The sequence below is a fragment of the Lates calcarifer genome, linkage group LG15 (genome assembly GCF_001640805.2).
Source record: "Lates calcarifer isolate ASB-BC8 linkage group LG15, TLL_Latcal_v3, whole genome shotgun sequence".
Taxonomy (NCBI): domain Eukaryota; kingdom Metazoa; phylum Chordata; class Actinopteri; family Centropomidae; genus Lates; species Lates calcarifer.
Window position 1 is genome coordinate 24,674,926 of NC_066847.1, and position 26,612 is coordinate 24,701,537.

The 26,612-nt window shown below is 39.9% G+C and overlaps 1 protein-coding gene across 9 annotated transcripts in view; it reads left to right on the plus strand.

The window, feature by feature from the left end:
- The window catches only part of cdkal1 (CDK5 regulatory subunit associated protein 1-like 1), a 435,182-nt gene that overhangs the window by 84,350 nt on the left and 324,220 nt on the right, over positions 1-26,612 (plus strand). For all 9 annotated transcript variants that reach the window (XR_007814619.1, XR_007814622.1, XR_007814618.1 and 6 more), the window contains exon 8: positions 11,204-11,307. Coding sequence is in view for 2 of the 9 variants with exons in the window: in XM_018685548.2 (XP_018541064.1) it covers positions 11,204-11,307 (104 nt within the window). In the remaining 7 variants the exon portion in view is untranslated. The remainder of the gene's footprint in view (positions 1-11,203; positions 11,308-26,612) is intronic.

Here is a 26,612-nt window from a genome sequence, read left to right on the forward strand (position 1 = left end):
AACAAGCAGAGACAGGGTTTGGAGTTGGCTGTTAAGCCACAACCGCAGGAGCAATGTCCTGTGTGTCAGAGGTAGACGTATAACGTGGCAAGAAGAGGTTCTAACAAAAGTATTTTCTTACTCCTGTTCCTGACCTGATGTGTCCCTGATTAACATTACAGGGCCTAAATGGATGTCCAAATTCAGACAACAATGAGGCATTTCATTGATTTTATTTTAAAATGAAGTAATGGTGAGCTGCTTCCTTTTTGCTTTGCAGCGATAATGGTAATAACAGAGGATTTATATCTTTTCTGACCATGTTATTCTACTTCTATTAAATTGACAACACAGCTTGTATATGCTGTTTCTCCTGCTCTCCCACATTAAACTATACTTGCATGATAACTGCTTCAAAATAAGGTAATTTTAGGCTCATACGTCCTGTGAGGTAACCCACTTGACTTACCTCTTTGTCCTGTTTGTTTTCTCTAAAAATCAAATCTCTTCTCTGTTTGTCTCTTGTAACATGTGATGCAAACATCAGCTCCTCTTGAAGACATCTGAAATCTCTTCATGACACCACATCCTTTTCTGCATTTCCAAACTGTCACAACCCGTTAATTTTTCCAGTTCATAACCATTGTTTGATACTTGTCTAATATTGATTATTATCATTCCTTTATTTGTGTTTTCAGAGCATTGATGACTGAGACATGAGTGAGTTCTCAGCATCTGATAGTTGCACTTCACTTTCTCCGCTGCTGGATTCTTTTCCTAGTCTCCTTTCCAACATTTTTTGTTTGGAGATCAGTTGAACTCAGCACACTGTATTGTTGATGCCAGAGGTCTTCACATGGCAGGGTAAAAAAGACACAGCACAACTCATTGGGGACACACTTTGTATTAAAAAAAATCATAAAAGAATAGTAGAGTCACTATAAGTGTAGAGGAGCCATTTCTGCAGATAAAAGTCTCAGTTTGAAAGGGAGAGGGAAGAGGGGGAGAGATGGGAAGTCATTAGGTGGGTTAAAAGCAAATTGAATCAGGCCTACTGTATGTGCTCTTTGGTAATTTGAATTTCTTTAGCAATTGCAGTGAGAAAGTGAATAAAGCCTAAGAGAATAAGGAGCCAGTTTTTGCATGAGATGCCTCAGAGAGGCACACAAGGAGTCTCTCCTTTTCACTCTTTTACACTCGAACAATCGACGCAGGCATATCTGCTCCAGCTTGAGACTCCCATTCACACTGCCATATCCTCCAGTGGGGTTCACGCGGTTTTCACTACAGATAATTTGTCCATATCTCTACCTCATCTTAAAAGCAAATTCACAAGCCACGTTACACTGCTCTACTTGACTGCGTTTTCATTTTGTTGATCGCTGGTCAATGATCTCATCTTTTCTTTTCTGTGTTGTTGTTCTCTCTGAGGAGCAGAAGTGAAAATACATCATGTGAAGCAGCAACAAAAGTGCAAGGAAATGTGCCGATGTGTTTCAGAAACGTAGAGTTGGAGAGGAGTGAAGTGTGTTTACAGTAGGGTTTCTGATCATGTATATATTGTGGATTGTGGGAATGCATGGATGCACAGTGTTCACACAGTGTCCTTTTATTCTGCATTAAGACACATATACAACACATACCTCCACAAAGGAATACCCATTCTCTTTTTCTATTCCCCCCCCACCCCCCCACACGATCATATGCAGACATTCTCCCACTCACTCATACACCCACACACACACACCACACACCACACCTTTTCTAGCTGTGTACCACAGTGGCCTTTCCTGCTGTTTATCAAACCAATGTATAGGTAGTTTTCAGCTCCACTGGTCTGAACATATTATTCCATTTCCCTCTTTCCCACTGCTTAACACACAAATACATGCCTGAGACACCCACATACACACACACACGCTCCATCAACTGTTCTCCCCACAAGCTCACCAGGAGAGACTCTGCTCCCCACAGTAAATCCAAAAGATTGATGTGTCTCCTTGGACAAAATGAGATTGTGTGTCATTACAAGGCATTACACTACAGAGCCCCTGAGTAACTGAATTAGCCCCAGTGTGTCACAGGAAAACACAATTGACACACACACATACACACACACACACACACAACTGATCGTCAAACAGACTTTGTACAAACGAGTTTCCTACATGTTTTCTTTTCAAGAGGTAAATGGTCTGCAGTTGTAAGACAGAAACATTAACCCAGAGATTAGGCTTTCTTTCTGTCACTCAGACTTAATGCATGCCCTCTTTCTTTAGGGGACAAAGTAATTGATAACACAACCTTAACTAATGTTATAATGTTAATGACCTTAAGATATCTGCAGACTCTTGGCGGTGATGCTTTGCAAGGCTGGTACTTAAGCCAACTGCACTGTGCCTTTCAATCTGTCAATGACCTGCGGAATCAAAATCTCATATGTTTCATAGTACCTTAAGGTCACACCAGAATCTTGACAGTGGCTCTGCCCTGCTTTCTGCGTGCATGTTAGTAAACTAAAGTTACACTGCACCTTGCTTATTGAGCCTTCAGTTAACATCTCTAATACCTGCAGATGTTCAAGTTTAGTCATACACATGTTGGGTCAGTGACACTGTAAAGCAGTCAGTCAGATGGGCAGCCAGACACTAACTAAACCAGTGGGTTATTCAGTTGTTTATAAAGTCATTGAGAGCAGGTCACTCAGTCTTTCAGTCTGTCAGTGAGCCAGTGAAGTAATTGATTAGTGCGTCAGTAAATTCAGCCTGTCATTCAGACAGGTTTACAGCAACAGGCCATTTCATGGCCAGTAAGCCAGGCAGGCAACAGAGGGATCAGTAGTGAAACAGCTTGCTTGCATGTCCAACTTCAACTCAGATCTTCTACCACTTTGATTGACTTTATCAGTAGTCTGGTGGTTCAGTAATAAATAAACATCATACCATTCTTGTCCAGAAACAATGGACTGACCGAGTACAAACACCGTCTTGAGGTCTGTCTACAGACAAAACAAGAAGTTGGGAAAACAGTCATAGTTCCTTTGTAGACATGGAGTTGTGGTTTCACACACATCCACATGCTCTCACACACATACACGTGCTGTCTTTCTCCAGCCACAACAACAAGCAAGGCTGCTGTAGTAGTTACAGAAAACTAAGGTCAGCATGTGACACATTTTCTCAAACACTCTTGCACAAACACACAGAGCTTTTTCAGTGCGCAGTTCTGGGAACCCGAGACTGAGTAACAAAATTCAAGAGGTCAGACACAAAGGCTGAATTGAACACTGAGAGAAATGGGCCCCAGCTGCATTAGGACACGCACTCATACTCACACTGGTCTACTCACAGATGAAAGGAAACACACATTTGTGTGCATGCACAAGCACAGACGTGCACACATATCCAACACACAAAAATGCAAAAACAACATTATGTGAGACAATGGTGAGGGAACTGTGTGTTATTTCTCAGCCTGGTCAGAGCTACTTATTGGTAGGACAGAAAGCAAGTTCATGACAAATATGTTTCTAAACTCTCAACTGCAAAGGGCCTCAGACACTGTGTTGTGCCTCTCTAGTCAATGTGATATATCTTAATTTTATCAAATAAATAAATAAAAGCCAGTTTAAAATATTCAGTTCACACAAAATTCTCGGGAAAGTCTTTGCAATGGCTCCTCACATGGCTGTATTATTATTACTGGTGCAGCTCTGTTTCTACTTAATAAACACCACATTTCTTTACTTAAAAAGTGAGCCAAAAAGATTAAGCTCCACAAGCTCTACTCACTGAAATTTGCATTTCATCCCAAATCGCGATCATGGTTTAAAGTTAGAACACTCCTAATAAGTTGTAAGATGTAAGGAATATTGTCTTTATCCAAGTCCCACAAGATCATTGATGTGTATGCAAAATTCCCATGCAACTTGAATGCAACCAGGTTCTTACTTGTGAGGCTAAATTAGATTTAACTGCCAAACCTTTCCCTGAATAACTAATCATCCTCTATTCTTTGCTCCTAATAGGTCTTTACTCTTTTGTGTCAGCAGTCTTTGTTCCTTGACTCCACATTATTTTGCAACCTCCACTTTGACTTTGAGATGACACTAATAGTAAACTTACAGGCTTGAGGCTTTGTTCACTCATATAATAGCAGTTTAACGATTTTGTTTGCTCATATACCCACTCCACCCCTCTCCCAGTCTCAACAATATGTGCAGTGAATAATCTTGCTTTACAGTTTGCAAAGTGCTCAGACTTCCCTGCACAGTTTAAGCTTTGTTTTCATAATTGCATCTTCAAGCTGACACAATACAAACCCCCATGAACACACATACACTCACATTAATGCACCCATGGCCCAGTTTATTTATGCATAGAGCAGTTTTCTAATTAATGTGAAGACCCTAAATGCTTATCATTGAGGAAACCTTTCCCTGCTCAATTCTCTCCCAGTCTGTCTTTAAAATGCTGCACAAGGGAGCTCCTCCAAAGGGAATTATACTGTATTTGTGTGTGTGAGCATATATGTGTGTGTGCATGAGTGTGTGAGTGTGTCGAGGGAGGTTTACCAATGTATAGAGAAACCTCAGGGCTTTCCTTTCTTTGTTACCTTTTCAAGGCTGCAACCACACAATAGTCTCTCTCTCTCTCACACTCACACGCATACACACACAGGGGAGGTAGCCTCTCATTGTAACACACTGATGAACTACACTGTTGTCAGGTACAACAGCTACCTCTGTGGTTTAATTAAGTAGGACGAAACAGAAGGTAGGGACGACAGAAACAAAGGAGGGAAAGGAATGGTGTCTTGATAAGGAGGCAAAATATTTGGTTTTAATTCTAGAAATATTTTTACTTTACACCTCTCCTCTCCACCTCTCTTCTCTTATCTTCTCTTATCTTCAACAGAAAATGAAGGGATTAAGAAACAAAAAACTCCATCCTAGCACAACTCACAGTGTGTGTGTGTGTGTGTGTGTGTGTCAGAGAAAGTGACACCGCTCCTCTCCTTCAGTCACTGTTAGTCTAAGGGTGCTGACTAGTTGTCGCAGTCTGTTTAGCCTGATGGAGAGGTCGAAATCGCTAATACCTTGTTGTGATACTGGATGAATGTTCAGCAGGAGCACAGTCACACAGGCGCATGAAGACACACACATAATTGATGCAAACACACACACACACACACACACACCCAAGCAGGCCACTGACTGTCTCTTGAGATTAATGTTGGTGTGATCCACTCAGCTGGGCCTGATCACATTAAGATGGATGGACCCCCTGGTGGTGTAAGTGTGTGTGTGTGCGTGCATGCAGGGTCCCATCTGTCTGTGTTTTCTCCAGAGCTAGGTCCTGTGACCTAGCTGCCATCTTTAGTGCCCTCAACTAGGATAAGCAATACCCTGAGAGGGAGAGATGGATGGATTTTCCATAGTGACATTAAAAAATGCTCTTGGCGTTTCAGCTGTGTTTCAAAATGATGATAAAGATATTGTCGGTGTTTCAGTAAGTTCTTAATGAAGGTGCCCAGTGTCCAGTAAATGAAGTAAAAAAAAAAAAAAAAGAGGGACCCAAAATTATAGGTTCCTCGTATCCTAATCACTAACATGAATGACCTCTTTTAATCATTTATCATAATTTTTCATAGATTACATTTTGAATTGCTGCTTTGTCTGGGCTTTGATGATGAATCTACTCAGTAGCCAACAGTAGTGGACTGTGATAAAACCTGGCATCGGACTATTGTGAGTGTGCTTCGGGGCCTGAATGTGAGCCTTCGTTATAAGAGCATAACAAAACTTTGCACTGAGAAATATTTTTAGCACTGTCTGTATATGGTATCTTTGAATAGTCTGTGGTGTCTTTTTCTCTGAAATGCCTTGCTCAACTTGATCTGTGGTGTCTCACCCTTCTCTCCTCAGAGCTAATAACAACAAGAGTCTTCAGTCAGTGGGTAGTGGAAACTGTGAGGATACACTCAAAGTTTCTCTGCTACTTGGTTACACTGGCAAGGCCCATCATGGATTGATGTTGTATTCTGGTCCGATTGGAAAGCCCTTTAGGCAAATGTGTCATTTGTGATGTTGGGCTATGTGAATAAAATTTGACTTGACTTTGACTGTAGACATCATACTTTGAGTAGTAATCGGAAAAAATTGTTCAAATTTTCACAGTGCTCCTCTAGAAAGACATGGAGTCTACATGACCCAACTTACAAACACATGACAACAACTGTATCTTCAGTTCAGCGGGAGTTCTGTGTTGTTGCCAGTTTGAGCTTCAGGGGAATCCCTGTTATTTCTCCATGAGTCTGTCATGGACAGATACAGGGTTTACGCTTGTTATCTACAACAGTCCAATTTCATAGTCTCATACTAGCTGCCTTACATCACAGCATTTGATGGTTATTAATCAATGGCAATGATGTTTTTGTCATTGCACTGGAGTGTATAAATCCCACAGCAAACCAATTTCATCATGGTGACACTTTTATTAAAGAGGAACTGGAGCTTTTGATCCTTATTCTGTGTCAAAAGCTTGCATTAGTAGTGCTGTGTTAATAGATGGTCATGTTGTTTTCTTTGAGTATAGCTGGACTGTGGTCTTCTGTTAGTCACAGTTTGGTTAGTTTTGTGTCTTTTGTGAAAACACCACTTGGCGTGCTGCACTCTATTTATGGGAAGTTTTTAGTGCTTTACATCACTGTTAGTATACCCTTGGCAAGTGCGGCTCCATTGGAATTGAACTCATTATGTGGCAGTGTGAGTCACCCTCAGCTAAGTTGTACAGAAAATTCAACCCCTAAACCTTGAAGGTAAAGGTGCTAAGCTAACTTTTTTACACCTCATGGGAACACATGTGGAGGTAAGAGTGATAAATGATAACAAATGGGTAAATAAATTATATTTACTTGATGAGAATATAGCTTGGTCTTATTTTGCCTTTGAAATATTTTGATCCTCGCAAACACACATTTAACTAATCACAGTGTTTAACTTGTATTCACAGCCTGTTCCAGCAACAACAGCAACTAACAAGCTTTTGCCAGAAATTTAAGCCAAAAGTGAAATAATGAGTGAAGAGAAACGACTGTGGTAAAAAAAAAAAATGTGTATTTTTAACCCAGTATGACAAATTGGAGGTCAGAAATGAAATCCTAATGGAGTAAATACAAAAAGTACTGTTAACAGAGGCCTTCCTTCTTCTTTTCAGTAGTGATTTACTGACGACTCATGAAGAAAAGCCCCCTTCATCCTAAATAAAGACTTTTCCTGAGTTTATACCATGCAGTGCTTCTGGATCTGGTGTGAGGGAACATTTCTTCCTTTTTCTGTGTTTTTTGTCAGATTAGTCAAGTCAGATTTTATTTATATAGCGCCAATTCACAACAGAAGTTATCTCGAGACGCTGTACATATAGAGCAGGTCTAGACCGTACTCTTTATCTTATAAGATTTACAGAGAAAAACCCAACAGATCCCACCATGAGCAAGCACTAGGCGACTGTGGCAAGGAAAAACTTCCTTTTAAGAGGCAGAAACCTCGAGCAGAACCGGACTCAAGGTGGGCGGCCATCTGCCTCGACCGGTTGGGTTTAGACAGAAAGAGAGGGGGGTGGGGGAATGGGGTAGGAGAAAGACAACATTGCACATACACAGACTAAGTCAAAGTGTAAATAGTAGTAGTAATAATAGTAATAATAATAATAATAGTAATAATTATTATTACAGCTAAAGGAATAATAATGACAAACGATGGTACATTAATAGCACTAACACTATCAATAACACTAGTAAATGTTTTAATTATTGTTGCATCATGGGTTGAGCTGGATCATGGGAGCAGCAGGAGACTCTCCAGCTCTGGAGGCAGAACCCTGCAGTGAGAGACAGTAGAAGAGAGAGAGAGAGAAGCACAGCCTGGGCAGTAATGTGCTTGAGGGAAGAACACACAGTTAAAGTGATGCAGTGATATTAAGACAGTTAATAATAATCTCGTCGGCAGGACATCATGGACAACATTTACTAACTATTAATCTTAACTGATGCATTGAGACTGACCCAACCCGCCAAGGAAAAAATGGTATCCTGAAATAGGAACCAGAATAATGTGCTAGTTAAAAGTTAAGGCATAAAGATGAGTTTTTAGTTTGGATTTAAAGGCCTCAACTGAGTCAGCCTGTCTAATATCACTAGGGAGGTTGTTCCAGAGGAAGGGGGCCCGATAGGAGAAGGCCCTGCAGCCTGCTGACTTCTTTTTGACTCTAGGGACAGACAGCAGCCCTGCACTCTGAGAACGCAGAGCACGCGAGGGAATATAAGGGTTAAGAAGATCAGACAGGTATGAGGGGGCTAGCCCATTTAGAATTTTATAAGTCATTAAGAGAACTTTAAAGTCTGATCTAACATGAATAGGGAGCCAGTGAAGGGAGGCTAGAACTGGGGTAATATGGTCAAACCTTCTCGATTTGGCCAGCATTCTAGCTGCAGCATTCTGAACCATTTGCAGACTTTTAGTGCTAGTACGCGGTAGTCCTGAAAGCAAAACATTACAATAATCCAGTCTAGAGGAAACAAAGGCATGGACTAGAATTTCAGCGTCTGCCATGGAGAGAAAAGACCGAATCCTAGCTATATTGCGTAGGTGAAAAAAGGCGGTCTTTGTAATGTCTTTAATATGCTGATCAAAGGAAAGAGTACGATCAAGTGTGACACCCAGATTTTTGGCTGTTGTACTTTGAGGGATAACACAGCTGTCAAGGGATATAGTTACATGATCGAACTGGTGTCTATATCGTGCTGGGCCAATAACCAGCATTTCTGTTTTGTCTGAATTAAGAAGCAGGAAGTTTTGAGACATCCAGCTTTTAACAGATGACAAGCAGATCTCTAATTCCCTAATTTGAGAGGCATTATCAGCCTTTATAGGCACATATAGCTGGGTATCATCAGCATAACAGTGAAAATTAATTCCATGACTCCGAATAATTTGGCCAAGAGGAGAAATATATAGAGAGAAAAGCAGGGGGCCAAGAACAGAACCCTGGGGTACTCCATATTTCACATCAGAGAAGGCTGATATGGTGTTATTACAAGAGACACACTGAGTTCTGTCAGATAAGTAAGATTTTAACCAGCTGAGGGCCAGACCAGAGATTCCAAATCTATTTTCCAATCGGTCCATGAGTATACGGTGATCTACAGTATCAAAGGCTGCACTAAGATCAAGTAATATGAGCATAGAGGTGGAATCTGAATCTAGAGAGAGTAGCAGATCATTTACTACTTTAGCAAGTGCTGTTTCAGTAGAGTGAAAGGCCCTAAAAGCAGACTGATACGGTTCAAATAGATTATTATCAGCTAAATGAGCTGAAAGCTGCTGATACACCACTTTTTCTAGTATTTTAGAGAAGAATGGGAGATTTGAGACAGGCCGATAGTTACCTAAAGACCCAGGATCAAGGTGTGGTTTCTTAAGTAAAGGTTTAACCACAGCTGTTTTAAAGCTAGAAGGAACAGTGCCAGTCGTCAACGATAGATTCACAATATTCAGCACTGCAGGGCCCAAGACTGGCCAGAGATCTTTGGAAAGTTTACCTGGTAAAGGGTCAAAAAGGCAAGTGGTGGGTTTAGAAGCTAGTACTATCTTAGATAATGAATCAAGACATATAATGTCAAAATTCATCAGAGCAGAAACTCTCTGAGACTCAATATGATGGACAGCCGGTTCTGCAGCAGATGCTGGAGAAACTGAACTGATTTTTAATCTAATCTCATCAATTTTACTGCAGAAAAAATTCTGAAACTCACAGGCAGTAAAGGGCGAGCAGCTAGGAGCCTGCTGCTTTTTAGTGAGTTTAGCTACAGTGTCAAAAAGAAATCTAGGATTATGTTTATTGCTATTGATTAAATTTGAAAAATATGCTGCTCTGGCAGTAGACAGTGCATGCTTATATTCCAGAACACCCTGGTGCCACTGGAGATACAGAGCTTCTGATTTGGATTTGCGCCATTTGCGCTCTAATTTCCGACAGGCCTGCTTCAGAGCACGTGTGTCGTCTGTGAACCAGGGAGTGGACCTCTTTGGCTGTTTAATTTTAGTGGTGAGAGGTGCAACTGAATCAAGGAGACTAGACAAGGTTGTATTCAAGTCCCTGGTACAGTTATCAACAGAACCAATTGCTGTCGTAAAAGGGGCCAGGACCTCTGGTAGTTGTTCACTAAGAACAGTTAGAGTTGCGGGACCTATGTGTCTGGTGGAAGATATATTAGAGACAATTTTAGGGGGACAGACTAGAGTTGCATCAAATTTGATAAGAAAATGATCGGAGATAACCGATGTGACAGGAGAGATGGTCAGATTAGACACCTCAATCCCACGGGAAAGAATCAGGTCTAGAGTGTTACCACCACAGTGAGTGGGTTCATGTACAGACTGTGTGAACCCGAAAGTATCAATAAGTGCCAAAAAAGCTATATTTAAAGGATCAGAGGCCTTATTTAGGTGAATGTTAAAGTCACCCATAATTAGGATATCATCACTATATGTGACAAGACATGATAAAAAATTTCCAAATTCATCTAAAAACTGTGAGTAGGGGCCAGGTCTCTTGTCTCTTGTTTTAGTATTTCTGCCTCATAGTTTTGCTCCCTCCCTTTCACAGTCAATTTCAATTAAGCTTTTCTGGTTGTGGTAAAACAAAACAATGTATTGAGTCTAATCTTTCCACTGCTTGCCTTGGACAGAGAGACAGCTGTCCATAGTTATTTTGGAGCTAGCTGGAGTCCTTTCTCTCCTAAACAGTTTAGGAGAGAAAGGACATTTTTTTTTTACTCCCCACTTTCTTCTCTTCTTCTCCTCTATTGGGAAACACAGCATGTATAGATTTCATTAAAACATTAAAAAGTCTCTTGTGTTTATCTGTACACTCACTATGCTGTTCCCAGTCCTTTGTATTTCAACCAGTTCAGTTGATTCAAGTGAAAATGTTATTAATGGCTGGATTGCCTAACTCTGTTGTTATATACAATATAATATAAAAATATGAAAATATACGAATTAAACATAAGGAGAAAATAAACAATTGTTTTGCTTAGTTTTCCAGCCAAGTGTAGAACAAGAAGCAAACTTATGCATTATGAATCTTTTTAACAGTAAAAATGAGCATTCATCCCTTTCTCTATCTCTTGTTATAACCTTTATCTGCTTCTGTCTGTCTAGGTGTCTGAATGCATGTACCTACTGTAAGACAAAGCACGCCAGAGGAGACCTTGCCAGTTATCCCATCGAGGAGCTAGTGGAGAGAGCCAGGCAGTCTTTCCAGGGTGAGTACATTATCTCTGTTATGCATTCACACACACACAGACACAACATGATTGTGAATTAAGGTCTTTATATGCTGCATCATTTCGAAATCCTCTCTCTCGCTCTCTCTCTCTCTCTCTCTTTCCCTAAAAAAAAAGAAAAAAAGAGGTTCCACTGATGAAGTGATTGATAGCAATCAGTATATTTAGCTTATTTTTTGTGGAACTGGAAGTGCTGCTATTGGGTAATTGAAGGTTCTGATATTAGCTTACCTAGTTCTTGGTGAGTGTCCAGTTGTGTGCTTAAGCTGATTTTGTGCACCCGTGATTAAATGCGGTTCTTGGTGCTGTTGTCAATTAAGTTAGCAAGTTTTATGTCACTTACAAGACATTGTGTCTGTGTATGTTCCAGTGCATTGCATTTATGCTGTGTGTGTGTGTGTGTGTTTGTGTGTCTGTCCTGTTAAGGGGGGAAAGCTTTAGTAACACATGTTGATGTTTTTGTTCTTGGGTGGAGGGTCCAGCCAGTTGGCTCTAGTTCGATGCCAGATGAACAGCTGTTGTGTCCTGGCATCTGTTCCTTGAGAGCAGACTCCCAGAATCCCCAACTGCACAGCAGGCCATGCGTCTATTAGAGCCTCAGGCGGGTCAGTCAAGGGCAAATCTCCACATTGATAACACAAATCTCACTTCCAAAGCATTCACTATATACAGTATATTATCTATTTTATGTCTTTTGCATTAGCATAGCCTGTTGGATTTTTTGGAAAGATTTTTTGCTTTAGTGTAAAATCAGCGTATTGCATCTGTATAATCAGATGCTGAAAATAATAGACCGATTCATGTTAATATTCTTTCTAACTCACTCATATCATCTTCCCCCCTCTTCTCTCCAAACCTCCCCAGCCTAGTTCATATCAGATGCCGTGTTTGGTGTCCTCATGCCCAGAGTATAATAACCTAAGGTCAACTGTCTCTTCCTATTAACATTTCATTGCTTGTACACATACTTTAAATGTAGTTCAACCTGAGAGTTGAAAATCACAGTATCTCTACAGCATCCCTGAGAGCTGTCAAAGCTATGAAAATAAATGAATGAATGAAAGTGCTTATTCAGAGAGTGACTACAATGTAGAGAGTTCTAACACTGATAATGCAGTAGAAAAGCTTGGAGGGAACAAATATGTAATATACTACTTAGATATTTTGAATATTGCCTCCCTCTGATCTCCCCCCGAAGATCTTATTGTTCATGGTGATACTTAGCTCTTGGCTACAGACATTCAGTTTTTATTACAAGGTTCTAGTAACACACCTCCATTTTTGCATGTATCCCATGTAATTAAAAAGGCAGCTGCACCTTACTCTCTGTGCATAACCAACACTTGTTGAGCAGTGGCATAACCCCTGTACTTTAGGGACCTCCTACTATAAAAAAAAAAAAAAAAAGTCTTGACAGTAGATGAGCAGCAGACTTTTTAATGGCAGATGCTACAGTAGCAAATTCACGGTACTGTTTTGACAATAGCTGCTTTTTAATGTCAGGTTTTCTGACAGAACTTTTAAAGACGATGCTTTGAGGCAGTGGGATTCAGTTGTCCACAGATTCATGCAGGCGCACACTGACACACTTTATTAAATACTTTTAAAAGTAGTGATTTCTATTACTTATAGTGCATCATTTTACTGTTTCTGTTGCGGCCTTAGGCTGTGTTCAGACTGACAATAGCACTGTGTCCAAAATACACAAAGAACTGTTTGGCTGTGTTGATATGGGCACCAGTAAGAAACTGAAATTAGTGTGAGGACTGAACAGATGTAAAAATGCTGGACAGCAGTTTGAACTGTTTGTGGCAGGATTTTACAACTCACACATGTGGTCTTATCAACATGAATATGGAGTCTGGAATTTCAGTTATTCAAGGCTATTGTCAGGTTGAACACAACCTCAGTTTATATTGGAGTAATGAAAAGCAAGAATATACCCTTGACAAGGACATGGCTTCCTAAATCCCTTCCAGAACTCTTTAAAACAGCTGCATCCATGCCACTGCTGTGCCCAGGGGTGGGCAGTCAAGGGCAAACTCACCAGCTGCTTGAACCTAGGTGTGTGTGTGTGTGTGTGTGTGTGAGGGTGTTTGTGCACATATGAGATGTGGGTGACAGCGCAGGGTGAAGACACACCTGCCCTTTACATTTGTTTTAGAGAAGTTAGATGTGCAAGACATATTGATATTTTGGGAATACTGTTTTAACTAACTGTATTAACTGTATTACTGTCCTGTAATGTAAGCATCTGCCCTGGGTGCTATATTTAAAAAAAAAAAAAAAAAAATCAAAATCACATCCAGTTATAGCCTCAGTGACAACCATAGATGATAGTCATTAACCGAATGACTGAATAAATCAGTTAATCAGTTACAAAATCAACCTGTACTCTAACAAATTGCAAGTTCTGCAAAGTTATAATAGACATGATGATGGTTAACCATAGGTGTAGAATGCAAAACAGAAACTTTGGAGGTTAGATATTAGGGGTTTTATTTTGAGTGTGTGTGTGTAATCCGTTAAAACGCAGGAAGCATGAGTGTTAGAGACGGTTAGTTGTTTTCAAAACAGAGAAAGAGGAAGCTGGAGGTTACCGCCTGTCATGATTTACAGACAGCTGGAAAAAGACGAAGGCAGACATAGGTACTGAGAGAGGAGAGAGGTAAGGTTTCACTGTCTATCCACTATTCTCCGTGGTGGATACCTGTAAAACATTTTGTTCTTCCTTCAGTTTTAGTCCTCCATATCTCCATATTTTCATGTCTCCATACATGTACACAACCACTTTTTTCCATCCCTATATTCTTGTTTCTTACTCATCTCGTATTAATACACACATACATTTTTTATGTCCAATTGAAACACCGTAAAACACGCAGTTTTCCAACCTAGTTTCCTGATTGTTGTTGACCGTGTTATAATTTTCCCACACACAGACAGACATTCACAGACTCCCTGGCGAGTGTGATAAGCAGGTTTCATCTCATGAATAATTGGGTGTCCACACCCCTTGGCCATCTAATATATATTTTGTCTGTCACATATAATATATTTCTCAAATAGAATCATCTACTACATTTATGAACCAAAGGCACACTGTTTACTACATCAAATATTTTTGTTTGGAATTACATTATTGCAGCTCAGCAATGCTCCTTTTTCTCTCTCACTCCCTCTCTATTAGTCACCTTTTTCTTATCTCAAATAAATTGAGCCTCACAAATAGGCCCTGCAATTTGATTTGCTATTTGATGTCTTTTGAATAAAAACAGGCTGCAAGTATGAATGCTAATTTTGATTGGCCAGTCAGCCTGCGTTGTGGGTATTTGATTGGTTTATCTCAGGAAACTTTGAAAGGATTTATGGGATTTATTCAAATGCGATTTGAGGTAAATAGCTCTCTTTCCATCTGAAAAAAAGAGAGTGAGTGTGTGGCACAGCTTTTAAAATAATCTGAATTATTCAAATGTATGAATGTATAATTTTTAACATCAGAGAGGTTTGTTAATATATGCAGGTAATGGAGGCTGGGGATGTCATAGGAAATGACAAGGTTGTGGGTAGGTGTGTGTGTGTGTGTGTGTGTGTAATGGGTGGTGGTGGTGGTGGGGGGGGATCATACCTCTTTTTGTGTGTGACAGAGACATACTGGGAAACAGTGATTGTATGTGGGTTTGTGTGTGTTGTCTCAGAGGTGTGTATCTTTTAGGTGTGTGTGAAACAGCCAGAGGTAGAGAAATATTTAATCATATTCCTCTGGGTGAGCAATTCTGGAGATGGCAGTATTCTCCATGAGATGAGAACTGTAGATAGGAGGCAAACAATGTACATCCACCAGCAGTCTGCCAACAAACCAGTGACTAGTCTATTCCTCCTGGCCTCTAAATTCTAAAATCACCCCAGCCTTCATCCTTGTCCCAGTCTTTTACTTACTTCTTCTCTCACTTCTTCCTGTTGCTTCTTACTTCCTCCCAGGTCAGCAGTATTGGCAATTAGGAGCATGATGTTTATAGGCTTGGTAACTTAAGGTCATCTCCAAATTGCAAAATCTTCTTGAAGTAAAACATTCTCATAAAACTTCACAGGCATAATATATGGGCAAGTTGCATTCCTGTATATTGCTCTGAGCAGTATTGGTTTTGTGTTTGATTGCAGTTTGTTTTTACTATTTCAGTGAAGGTCTTTCTTTGACATTGTGTTTCTAAAAACCCTAAATCAATCCCCTCATCAGTGCATTAGCTGAACTGACAGGGTTGACTCTGGGATATGATGCTTGTCTGCCATCAAAGCTGTCCCTCTTCAGCAATGGACAGGCTGTACCTGTAGGGCAACGCAAGGCCTCACACAATTTCGGGCAAAAATGCTCATCACAGGAGAGAGGCCATTTCAAATTGCGAGCGTAATGGTAACTAAAGTAAACTCTGCCAAATGCTGCTCTTGGTGGTCATGTGATGATGGATGCTGATGTGTGACCAGCCCTATAATTAAGCGTGGGTGTGTGTGTCTCGGGACTTGCTGTGACAAATATTTAGTTGCAATATAAATATGAATCCAACTGTAAATGTCACGAGATATTTCTGCTCTCTTAGTACAGCTGTAACACCTAGTAGTATAGTGAGGGTAAAAACTAACCAGACTTAACTATAATTTTAATATTGTCATTTTCTTATGGCATCTGTGTTACATAAAACATAACTAAGTCACTTTCTGTTATGCCCAGTTACATTAAAATAGACAATCTAATCAAATTCTTTTGGATGAGCAGTTCTGGACATGGCAGTGAGTACAGTGGATAGAGGGTAATTCTGCCAGCAGTTCGTCAACAAACCGGTGACTGTTCTCCACCTCCTGGCTTTCTTCTTGTCCTCTAAACTTCAACACTTTATGCAATGCCCATTTATACTAAAATTGATTTTATTACAAATGTTTATTTGCACATTGGCTGGTTTCTCTTCTCATATTCAAGGCAGCATTAAAACCCTCTTTGACAGGGCTTTAACCTCTGGAACCTGCAGATGCCCTGTGCTGTAAACATGGTTGCTGCCGCAGACTAATGTGACAGGAGACAAGGGGCCAGTCAGACAGACTGAGGTGCTGGGGCTGTGTACGAGAGAGAACTCTATTTTTGTTGTGGTCTTCAAACCCCCCACTGTGGCTGTCGCCTTGTCATTTTAAACTGTCAGTAGGGTGTTTTTTGAAATGGCCCTGTCTAAAACAGGACATGGCGCCTCATAGATACAAGCACACTGCTATCACTCCCACATGACACACTACATTAGTGTGCAACATGCATCTTAGCAATCACGACACAGCTTGAATTTTTGGGGCTCTAGCAAGTGTTGGCATATGACAACACACAACTGAAACCTTGTATCACCAGCATTGCTTTTTTCCAAAACTGACAGCTGGTGCTTTTCTCCCTTATGCAAAATTGTTAGATGCATTATATTCAAAGCAAAATCACTGAAAATGCAATGTAATGCCTGGATTCCGCACATGAAACTGACAATATAATCTTTTTTACAATTATATCATCCACTAAAGGCAAATATACCCCCTAATATTCACAGTTATCATCTGCTTTTTTTCTTGTTTCCGCAAGACTGATGGCATCAGTGTCGAGCACACATATTAACAGAAATGACACTGCTTAGTTCCCTGGCTCCAGCTGGATGACATATGACAGATAGCCATAGATGGACAGATATGTGGGCTTGCTTGCTGGCTAGCTCCAACATCTGTGACAGGTGTCAGCTCCTGTTTACCTCTGTGTCTGCAGCTATGTGACACATGGGCAGACAAGGCTGCCAAAGTTTGCCAGAAATGATCCTCCATGGGTCAACGGTTCCTCCAGGTTTGGCATTGAAGTTAAAGTTTAGTGCATACATGTAAATTAAACCTTTGATTAGATCGTAAGAAAGGTAAATGAACCTTGTGGGGACAGTCTGTCATCAGAGCAGCGGAGAGAAGACTGAATGAAACACATTTGACAGATTTACAGGGTCAAAGCAGAGTGAGTGTGCATTAGTAATATCAGGTATTTTCTCTGCAGATTGGAGAACACATATAGATCTGTATGCATATGTGCCATTGCACACTTTACATTCATTCAGGTAAAATAAATGGAGGTTAGAGGATTAAAAGGAAACTCGCTGCTAATTTGTCTCGTATTGATTGAGATTTGGCTATAGAGACACAGGCGGAGGAGCAGAGAGACTGAAATATTGACAGGGGCACATTGATCATAGTTGAGTCACCACCATCAAAGTGCCGTGTATTGGAAAGATTGTGTGGAAAACTGCTGAGCATGCAAGCACTAACACAAATTTCCTGTGTGTGGAGGCAGTCAAATTCATTATCCTCTGGGAAAGCTCTCACGGAGAAGCTAAAAATGGATTTTCTGAATCTCCTCCAGGCCGATAACTTGCTGATATTTTTCACACAGACAGAAGTTTCTTCATGTGAGCTCTTCTGTGCTGAGAAATGGTCCAGGCTCCAGAGACAGTTTTTCAAAAGCTGGCTGTTGTGTAGTCACTAAACTCAAACAGACTTCAGCCACAAATACACACACGCACCAGAGTTCAAACATATGTCGTCAACATCAAGAAGTGATAAATCTTAAGTTACATAACTTAATTTGTTCACTATCAATGTGCAGTTTTTTTTTTCTTCTTTAATAACTGAGGCTTGACACTAACAGTGCCAAAGATAAGGGGAACGGTTCAATTCTTAGTAGTTATGTGGGCAAAGCACAACATGATAAAAGATTTTCTTTGCACTTGGGCAGTCCAAAATTCAACTGAGTTATCAGAAAGCCTCCAATGTGAGTCATGTATTCTGGTAAACATCCAAATTAATGGTCTGTACAGAGGACATGCATGTTAATGAGAAACAAGTAGCCAACAGAATCAGGAAAGCTTAAATGTACTTTTGTGGTCATGATGCAGACTTCTTTATGAACATATTAATAAGATTGTAAATCTTGCTTTTTATGGTGAAAAGTCTTTGACTCAACAGGGAGATGTGAGGCAGTCTCTTGTTGGTCTTTAATACCTAACTGCTTTATTTTCTTCAAAAAATATAATTTAGATTTTGACAAACAATTCACCGAGAAAATCAGTACAGTGTTTGTGTTGCCTCAGTAGTCAGCCTCAGTAATTAGCTTTTTGTCACAGTAGACATTTTGGCTCGTCAGTTCCAGGTGTAATCACAATGCTAATCACAGCTTCATTAAATTCAGGTGTTCCAGTTTCAGGGTCTTGTGTTGTGCAGACTGGCTCAGTGTCTTAGTTTACTGCGACACCAAAATGGAGCTGAGCCATTATTAATGTTATTATTTTCCACTAGGGGTATAACAATGCACCATGACACGATGCACTGTGATTCAGAAAACATGACGCATCGTGACGTTGAAAACTGCATTGTGATGTGACTGATGGAGTGCGTGCTGTGTCCTGAAGTAATCCTTTACACTAAAGTGAATAGGTTTGGAATGCATCTTCTCATCTTGCCACAGCCTCTGACAATGTAACATCATCTGGCTGTTTCAGGTTCTGTTCAGTCCGACGTCTGTAGACAGCTCACTTTCCTGCTAACCACTCATCAGCTGACTGAGTGGCTGTAGCAAGTCGACCCCTCTATCACTCTTACTCCTCTTGCCTAATTATTTTCTCTCACAGTTAATATTTGTCAGACCTGTTTTACAGGTTTACCCCGCATTTCTGCAGTCAAGACATCAGGAGACACTGTGAACTCGTTTTCACTTGTCATTAATTAATTTCCTCTGTCACAGCAGAACATGTTACAGCAGCTTCACCAACTCCTGCAGCTTAAACTGAAATAACCAAGGACTTTTAGGGCTGATTAACTCTGAAAAACTCACTATACATGGATTGACAACACTTGCTAGCATAGCAACGTAATAAGGCTAAACAATCCACAACAACACTCTTAAATACCGTAGTTACACTAATACTTGCTCCATTCAAAAAGAATATCAGTTGTAATAAATGGAAATGTAATTGTACCAGGGGATAAATATTGCCTTATATTGTAGCCAGTACGGTTACCTCTCCTTTGCACTGTATTCTGCAGAATAAAAGAATAACTGCAAGAAGGATTTTATTTTTACATTTGAACTGGAATTTAGTTTACAATAAGGAAAACACTAAAAAACTGGGCTTTGTGGCAACAAGAGTATATTGTATTTGCCTATAAGATCAAAGCTTGATGGGATTCTTCCCCCATGAGCTGGCTTGTTCGCACTATGTAATATTTATCAACAGGTAACTTAACTGCCAGTGTTTGTTGTACGGGTGATATCCTTTACCACAGCAGCTCGGCAAGGACAAGCTACTAGGAAGTGATTGAAAGCCAGTTGTATACAGGTTATGTTTTTCATTCAGAATAGAGAGTCCTTCAGTTTGTGCTGATCCTCAACCTCACTACTCAGTGTGCTTGATACTGCTTGATACACACACACACACACACACACACACACACACACACACACACACACCTACCTCTTCTTCCTAGTAGTAGTTGTAGCAGCAGTTAAATACAGAGCCAGACTCTTTCGGTAAATGCTGCTCACCACTCAAACACAACAATATAAAAACACACACACACACTGTATCCTCAGGTAGTCTCTTCAGGCAAGGTTTGGATAACCCAGCTGCAGTCTCACCTCCACTCATTATGCATTGCCATGATGCTGAGTAGGTGTGCGTGTGTTTTTGAGCATGTCTGTCCTCAGTTTGAGTCAGCTCACTGTTGGGACAAGAGCCTCTTAGAAACTAAAGATAAGAAAGGACAGTTATTTTCTTTTTCATAACATATTAAATATCTTTTCTTTGACTTTTGCTCTCAAATCTCAACTCAAGCACAGACGTCCCTCATTTGCTTCTCTGCCTCTGTCTTCCTGTTTGACCTCTTTTTATTCTCTTCATAGGCTAGACAAAAAGACAACAGAGGGTGGTGTGCGTGCGTGCATGGGTGTGCGTGTGCGCATGTACCGTCTTGTCCTGTGATTTAGTGCCAAGCTGGCAGCAGAGACTAGTGAATAGGGGGCCCCTTTCACACAAAGAGAGCACAGGACACACACAAACATGCACAAACACATGCACAACTCACAGTCAGCGCCAGACTGCAGGCCACCAACTGCACACCTGGCATGGTGCTATTATGTCACCACAGTGTGTGTGTGTGTGCGTGCGTGTGATTGTGTAAGTCCAGCAGACACCATCTGCTCTGTCCTCTGTGAACTTGTGTCCACACCTCTTGTACTTCATTACACTGTATTAAAACCTTCCATAAATACCACATATTATATTACAACTGTATTTCCTCTGTATTGCTTTATAAACCTTAATGCTGCTAAATGTTTTATATTCTGCTGTACTACTAAATGTGCAATATATCTATATGAGTATGTATAGTTTTACATTTCAATTCAGTTTCATTTATATAGCTCAGAATCACAACAAAAGTCATCTCAAGGCACTTTTCATGTAGAGCAGGTCTAGACTGTATTCTTTAGATTATTATAATAACAGAGAGAGACCCTACAGTTCCCACCATGAACAAGCACTAGGCGCCAGTGTCAAAGAAAAACTTACTTTTAAGAGGCAGAAACCTCAAGCAGAACCGTCCCCAGGGTGGGCAGCCATCCTGAGCTACTGTGTGTGTAAAAGCCCTACACTCAGTCTATGACTTAACACAGTCTGATACAGTCTTTACTGCAGTATAGGAGAGTGAGGTGAAGTATGTTCTGAATGATTACTCTATAAATTCTGTACTATATCTCTATGAGAACAGCTGAAGATTTGCAAAAATGGCTGGGTGAGCAACAGATGAAGATGTATCACAGATTTTTAAGTTGTTTTGGGGGTATTAAAGGAAGTTTTTGTCTTTTGTGAACATCATTCTTTTCTCACTTCTCTTTCCTTTCATGACATGTTTTCTCCTTTTTGTCCCCTGTGCTCCATCTGTTTTTTTTTTCTTTTTTTTTTTTCGTTTTTCTCACATAAAGGTGGTGTGTTCGACTGCATGTTGTGGGTGCACAACACTGTGTGGGGGAGGGGAGAGCAGTTACACATTCAGTCAATAGGTGGCAGTAAGACACTTGGGTTAAGACTCAGACCATGTGCTCGGCTCACTGGCCTTGTTATTGTCTGTCTGGCTTTGCACACAATCTCACACACACACCAAGAATCAGGCTTGTGCCTGTTAAAATGTTTAACTGCTGTAAGTCCTCTGACTCACATTTGGCTTTTAGTTCTTCCTCCCAAAACGCCACTGTGTACGCATGTGTGTGTTCCCTTTCCCAAGCTGTTAAGCACACTACTGCTCTGTTGTTTACATGCCAACTTCCTCCTTATTAGTCTGTGTGAGTCACAAAAGATTAAAAATAAATGACACCGTCCTCTGTGTTATTGTAGCCTTGTAAATATTTGTGATGATTGCCCACTCAAAGAAACAATTTTCACAATTATTTTTGGCAAACCCCTTAGAATTCCCCTGTGACCCTTTTTGTGTGTCCCAACCCAGATGCTACTGGAAAAGAGAGAGAGAGAAAAAATGCATATTATTACCTGTCCAGCAAAAAGGGAGTTACATATAATGAATAAATCAGGTCACGATTATATCACCTTATACCTCAATGTGTTGATCTTCTGAGTAAGCATTATTTTCTCTTTTCTCAATCATTCATTTATTCTCTATCAGTTACTTTTATCTGTTTCTCTTTCTCCTTTTCCTTTCCCACCCTATCCTTCTGCTGTGTTTTTTTGATGGCTTGTCATAAAATTACCGTGTCTGTATCTAAAAACAAAGTGCATTGACATGTTTTAAAGAATCTGACTGCTTGTACCAGGCCTTATTTCCACTCAGTTTATTTCCTTAGCTAAAAAACATTTTTGTCAGTTGAGTTTTACTTGCTTTGTGTTGAGTAGAGGTTGTTCATAACCAGTCACTCTACTATTACAGATAACAGACTACATGACTACAAGGTTGTTTCCTTAAGACATGGTGAGTCATGATGTCGACTCACACCAGTGTTAAGGGGAAAAAAAAAAAGCTACAAGTGGCTCAAGTCCTCAGGTTTGTGTCTGCTTTGAAGTCTAGACTTAGAGCTTGCAAGGCTGGAGAGAGAGATTAATTGGACTGTTTAATCTACACAGTCCCTTGTTTGAACCCTTTCAGATTTTTTGGCAATGTCACAAAACCGAAGCCCTTTAGATACCTGCAGGGATTAAAGTTTCTGCCATGTGACATGTTTCAGTCATGTGGATTTCAGAGTGGGGAGACTACATTAGATCAGTGAAAGGTAGATGATAAAAAGCAGTTGGGTATTAAGTGGCACTCGTAGTGTGGTATAATTACTCATTGAATGTGTTTGTCGTAGCCATAAACATATTCACAAATGAAAGCAGCCAAATCACTTTCAATTCAGTATGTTTGGTTTGCACATTCAAGGTGGATAGAGACCTGTCTGGTGGGGGTGTGAGGTGTAGAGGTGGGGGAGGGCATTAGTGGAACATGCTGTGAGGGAAATATCTTGCTCTTTTGCTGCTAAATGATCCTCCGTGGTCATCAGCAAGTCACTAACTTTGTCTGTTAGCTGTTTGGTGCTGAGCAACTACCGTACAGAGCTCTTAGTTGGAAACAACTGCCTGCTGCATCCGGAAACTATGCTGGTAAAAGCAGCAAGATTGAATCAGAACCATAAAGTTGCAGGTCGTTGAAAATTAAGACAATAAGCTAAAAGAAGTTAAAGTGATCTGAGTGCTCCACTATGAGTGACCTTCATTTTTACACTCAGTCCATTGTTAATATCAAAATATTGATTGGAGAAGCTTGAAGTTGACTGGAGATTTTCACAATGGGCTACTGTGATACAATAACAGTCATGTAAGCTACTAAACACTGAGTGAGAGGGCCACTTGTCAGAAATTGTGTAGACAATAGATCTGTTCTTATTTCACACTATACTTAATAAACAATGGACAGAAATTGCAATATATTTTTTAGAACTAATTGTCTTTATAGAGAAACACCTTCATTTCCACTTTTTCTTTCCATGGCTTAAGTATAGTTATGAACAGCCTGTCTTCCATGTCACCTCGACCTGTTAACAGACAACATATCTATTTATCATCATAAGTACATTTGATTCAAAGACCGTTCATTTAAATTTTGTCCAGTATAACAGCCTGACATGTAAGTAAAAGGTGAACTGATTTTCTCTGTTCTCAGTTTCCTAAAGTACAGGTCCTCATATCTTTTATATCCCACACAGCCTCAAACATCGCATGCACACCCACTTAACACACACATCACAATTAATTGGTTATTCTACCTGTAATTAACTTGAATCTCACATCAATGTTGTGATCAACACAGCTCATTAATGTAAAAGAGAAAGATCTCAAAAGAGGGAGACTAATGAAAACCTGAGGAGTGAGACTGAAAGGTGCCAGTAAGAGAATGAAAGGAAACAGCAGTTGTACATTGTTGAATTATATCTTAATTAAGCCCCAATATGTGTCCAAATCTTTCTTTTCACAGCTTTTTTTTCTCCTTTTTAATTCTAGTAAACTTGAGCAAGCTTTTTGCTTTGTTCCTCATAAGTATATCCCGTGGAGAAGAGTTGAAGACAGGCACATAGAGATGGAAAGTCAAATATATTGAGATTATTTGGTCCTTCTCAGTCTAAAACATTATGCAACTGCCCCACTTTTGCTCTGGTGTTTGTCTCTTTCTGTCTGAATCTTTTCTGTCACTTCACTCCCCATGATGTTGTTGTTCAATCTTTCAGTCTTTTCCCCACTCTCTCTCCCTCTGTCATTACAGCTTCTCGTTCTTTGATCTGCCCTCATTCTCAGTCAATTTCGTCTCCCTCACATTCTTATCTTCCTATTTTGGTTCAGATCAGTTTTCTTAGCCCTGTCTCTTTCTGTATACATCTCTCTAACTTAATCACCTTTTTGTCTTTATCACTCTTCTTATAATATTTCAGTATCATTTTCTCTTGTAATTTCTCCCCCTTGCACTCTTTGTATCTGTGAGTATCTTTTCTGTCCTTTATTAATCACTGTACTTCCCTTCTTTTTCCTCTTACTTAGTTTGATGTCTGATGTTGAATCATTTGTCTGCATTCAGATGGCTAAATAAAAATATTGCCTATGAAAAGGCTAACCCCTGGTTCATTCCTCAAAGCACATACCATCAGCAACTCATCTATCTCCCATTGTGCTGTATGAATAAAAATCCTAGCAACAAAATGTTAGCCCTGCAGATATTTGCATCTGCATTTATTTATTCTTCATTTGTAAATTATTTTTTAATGATTCATAATATGATGAGGTTGTTTTGTTGTATGTAGAAGTAATTTATTAACCATGATTGTAGCTGTCCTAATGCTGTTACCCTGCTATGTGTGCTAGTCTCACTATTAAAGGCTTCAGGCACTGAAATACACAAACAAATATTTACACATTCATTCATTTATTACTTTAACCTAATTACTTAGACTGGCCTGCGGGACTAGTCTAACAACACCAATAGAATAGCTTAAAAAAACAAAGACTTGTCTTTCTTTTGGAGTTGTTGTGGCTGGACGCATGGTCCAGTGGTACTGATGTTGAAACAAGCAAGCCAAGTTAGTGGTTTTCTGGCAAATTATTATTTAAGTATAATGCTTCTTTGGTTGGGTTGTTCCACATTAGCATCGCCTGATGTTAACGGTCAAAACAACTGCTAAATTACTGTGCGTACTCCCACACTTCTATTTGTCAGACTGTGACCTTCATCTAGAATAGCTAGTTTAACTGCCAGTTCAGTACTGATTTGCTGTTCTGATTTAGTGTAGACTAAAAACATCATTGAACAGTGAACTTTTCTATTCATTGAATTGATGCCCTTTAAAGTACCTGTCCTCTTAAATCCATCCTTTTCATTCTTGTCATGCGAACCAACTGGAATGGCAGACAATATAAAAGAACCTGCCTTTATTGTACAAAAAACCCCCCAAAAACAAATGATATATATAAAATACATCAATACATTTTGATATATATACTATATATATAATCAGTGTGTATATCTAGAAAAAGGCACCCATGTCCTCTGAGTATCATTTGCAGCTCTGTATAGTGGCTGTGTGTGTTTGTGTGTACATTCTTGTGTCTGTTTGTTCCCCTGTGGTATATATTTTGATAACATCAGGGGGTCTTTTCACACCCCCTGCAGGAGCCAGTTCTCACATAGTGGACCACCCGTGGCCACCGCCACAAGCCCCTGGTGTTGGGTGACATGAAAGGGCTACAGGGGGACAGCTGACACACACACACACACACACACACACACACACACACACACAGATACACTTGCTCAGAGAAATGTTTTGCAAATGCTGAAAACTATTGAATATGTCCTCTAGTAAATTGTCCCTCTAACTATTTGAACTCTGTCTCAGTGCTTCAGGTTGTACATGGCATTGCCCATTGACAAACAAGCTTTGTTTTATGAGTCTAAAAATAATGATTCTCCATCCTGCATCCTGCACTTAGAAATGTACATTTTATCTCATTTGTATGATTGTAGAGAAGATAATTGAAAAAATCTCTGGGATTTACCTTGAAATGATCCATTTTTACAGGATGTACCACAGTGAAAGATTACTTTTACTTGTAGATGCAAACAGACTGACAATTCATAATAGTTTTTTGTAGTCAGAGCTTTGAATTTCCTGCACAAAATGCAAATCAAGTAAGTAGGTGGGGAGTTGACATTTGTCAACCAAACCAAGCAGGTTGAGGGTTAGTACATGTGCTACTATACAGCCTGGATTTATTTTTCTTTTAATTGAGAAGACAATTTTTCCAGTGCAGCAGGAAAAAGAACGAATGAATGTTTCGATGTATGGAATCAGGGTGAAACTTAGTTTACACTGATCAACTCCTGTTAGAGGGTTTTTTTCTTTGAAGAATGAGCTGGTTAAAGAATTGTTCTTCACAGTATGTCATCGTCAGATCTGGCTTCAGTTTGCGATGCTAAGCCTCAGTTTAGTTGAATGGAATTAATCTGAGAGGAATGAATCAAGTTTCAGCTGAGCAGATAGTGCAGTTTAAAGGTTTTCACCTTTGAGGACATGAAAAAAGCAGGGGTCTGTTAAATGACTGAGACACCCACCTACCTGCGTGCACACACAGTTACTTTTTATGTTTACTGTGTTCAGTATTTTAAATGTTTTGGTCATATAGATAAAACACAATCAC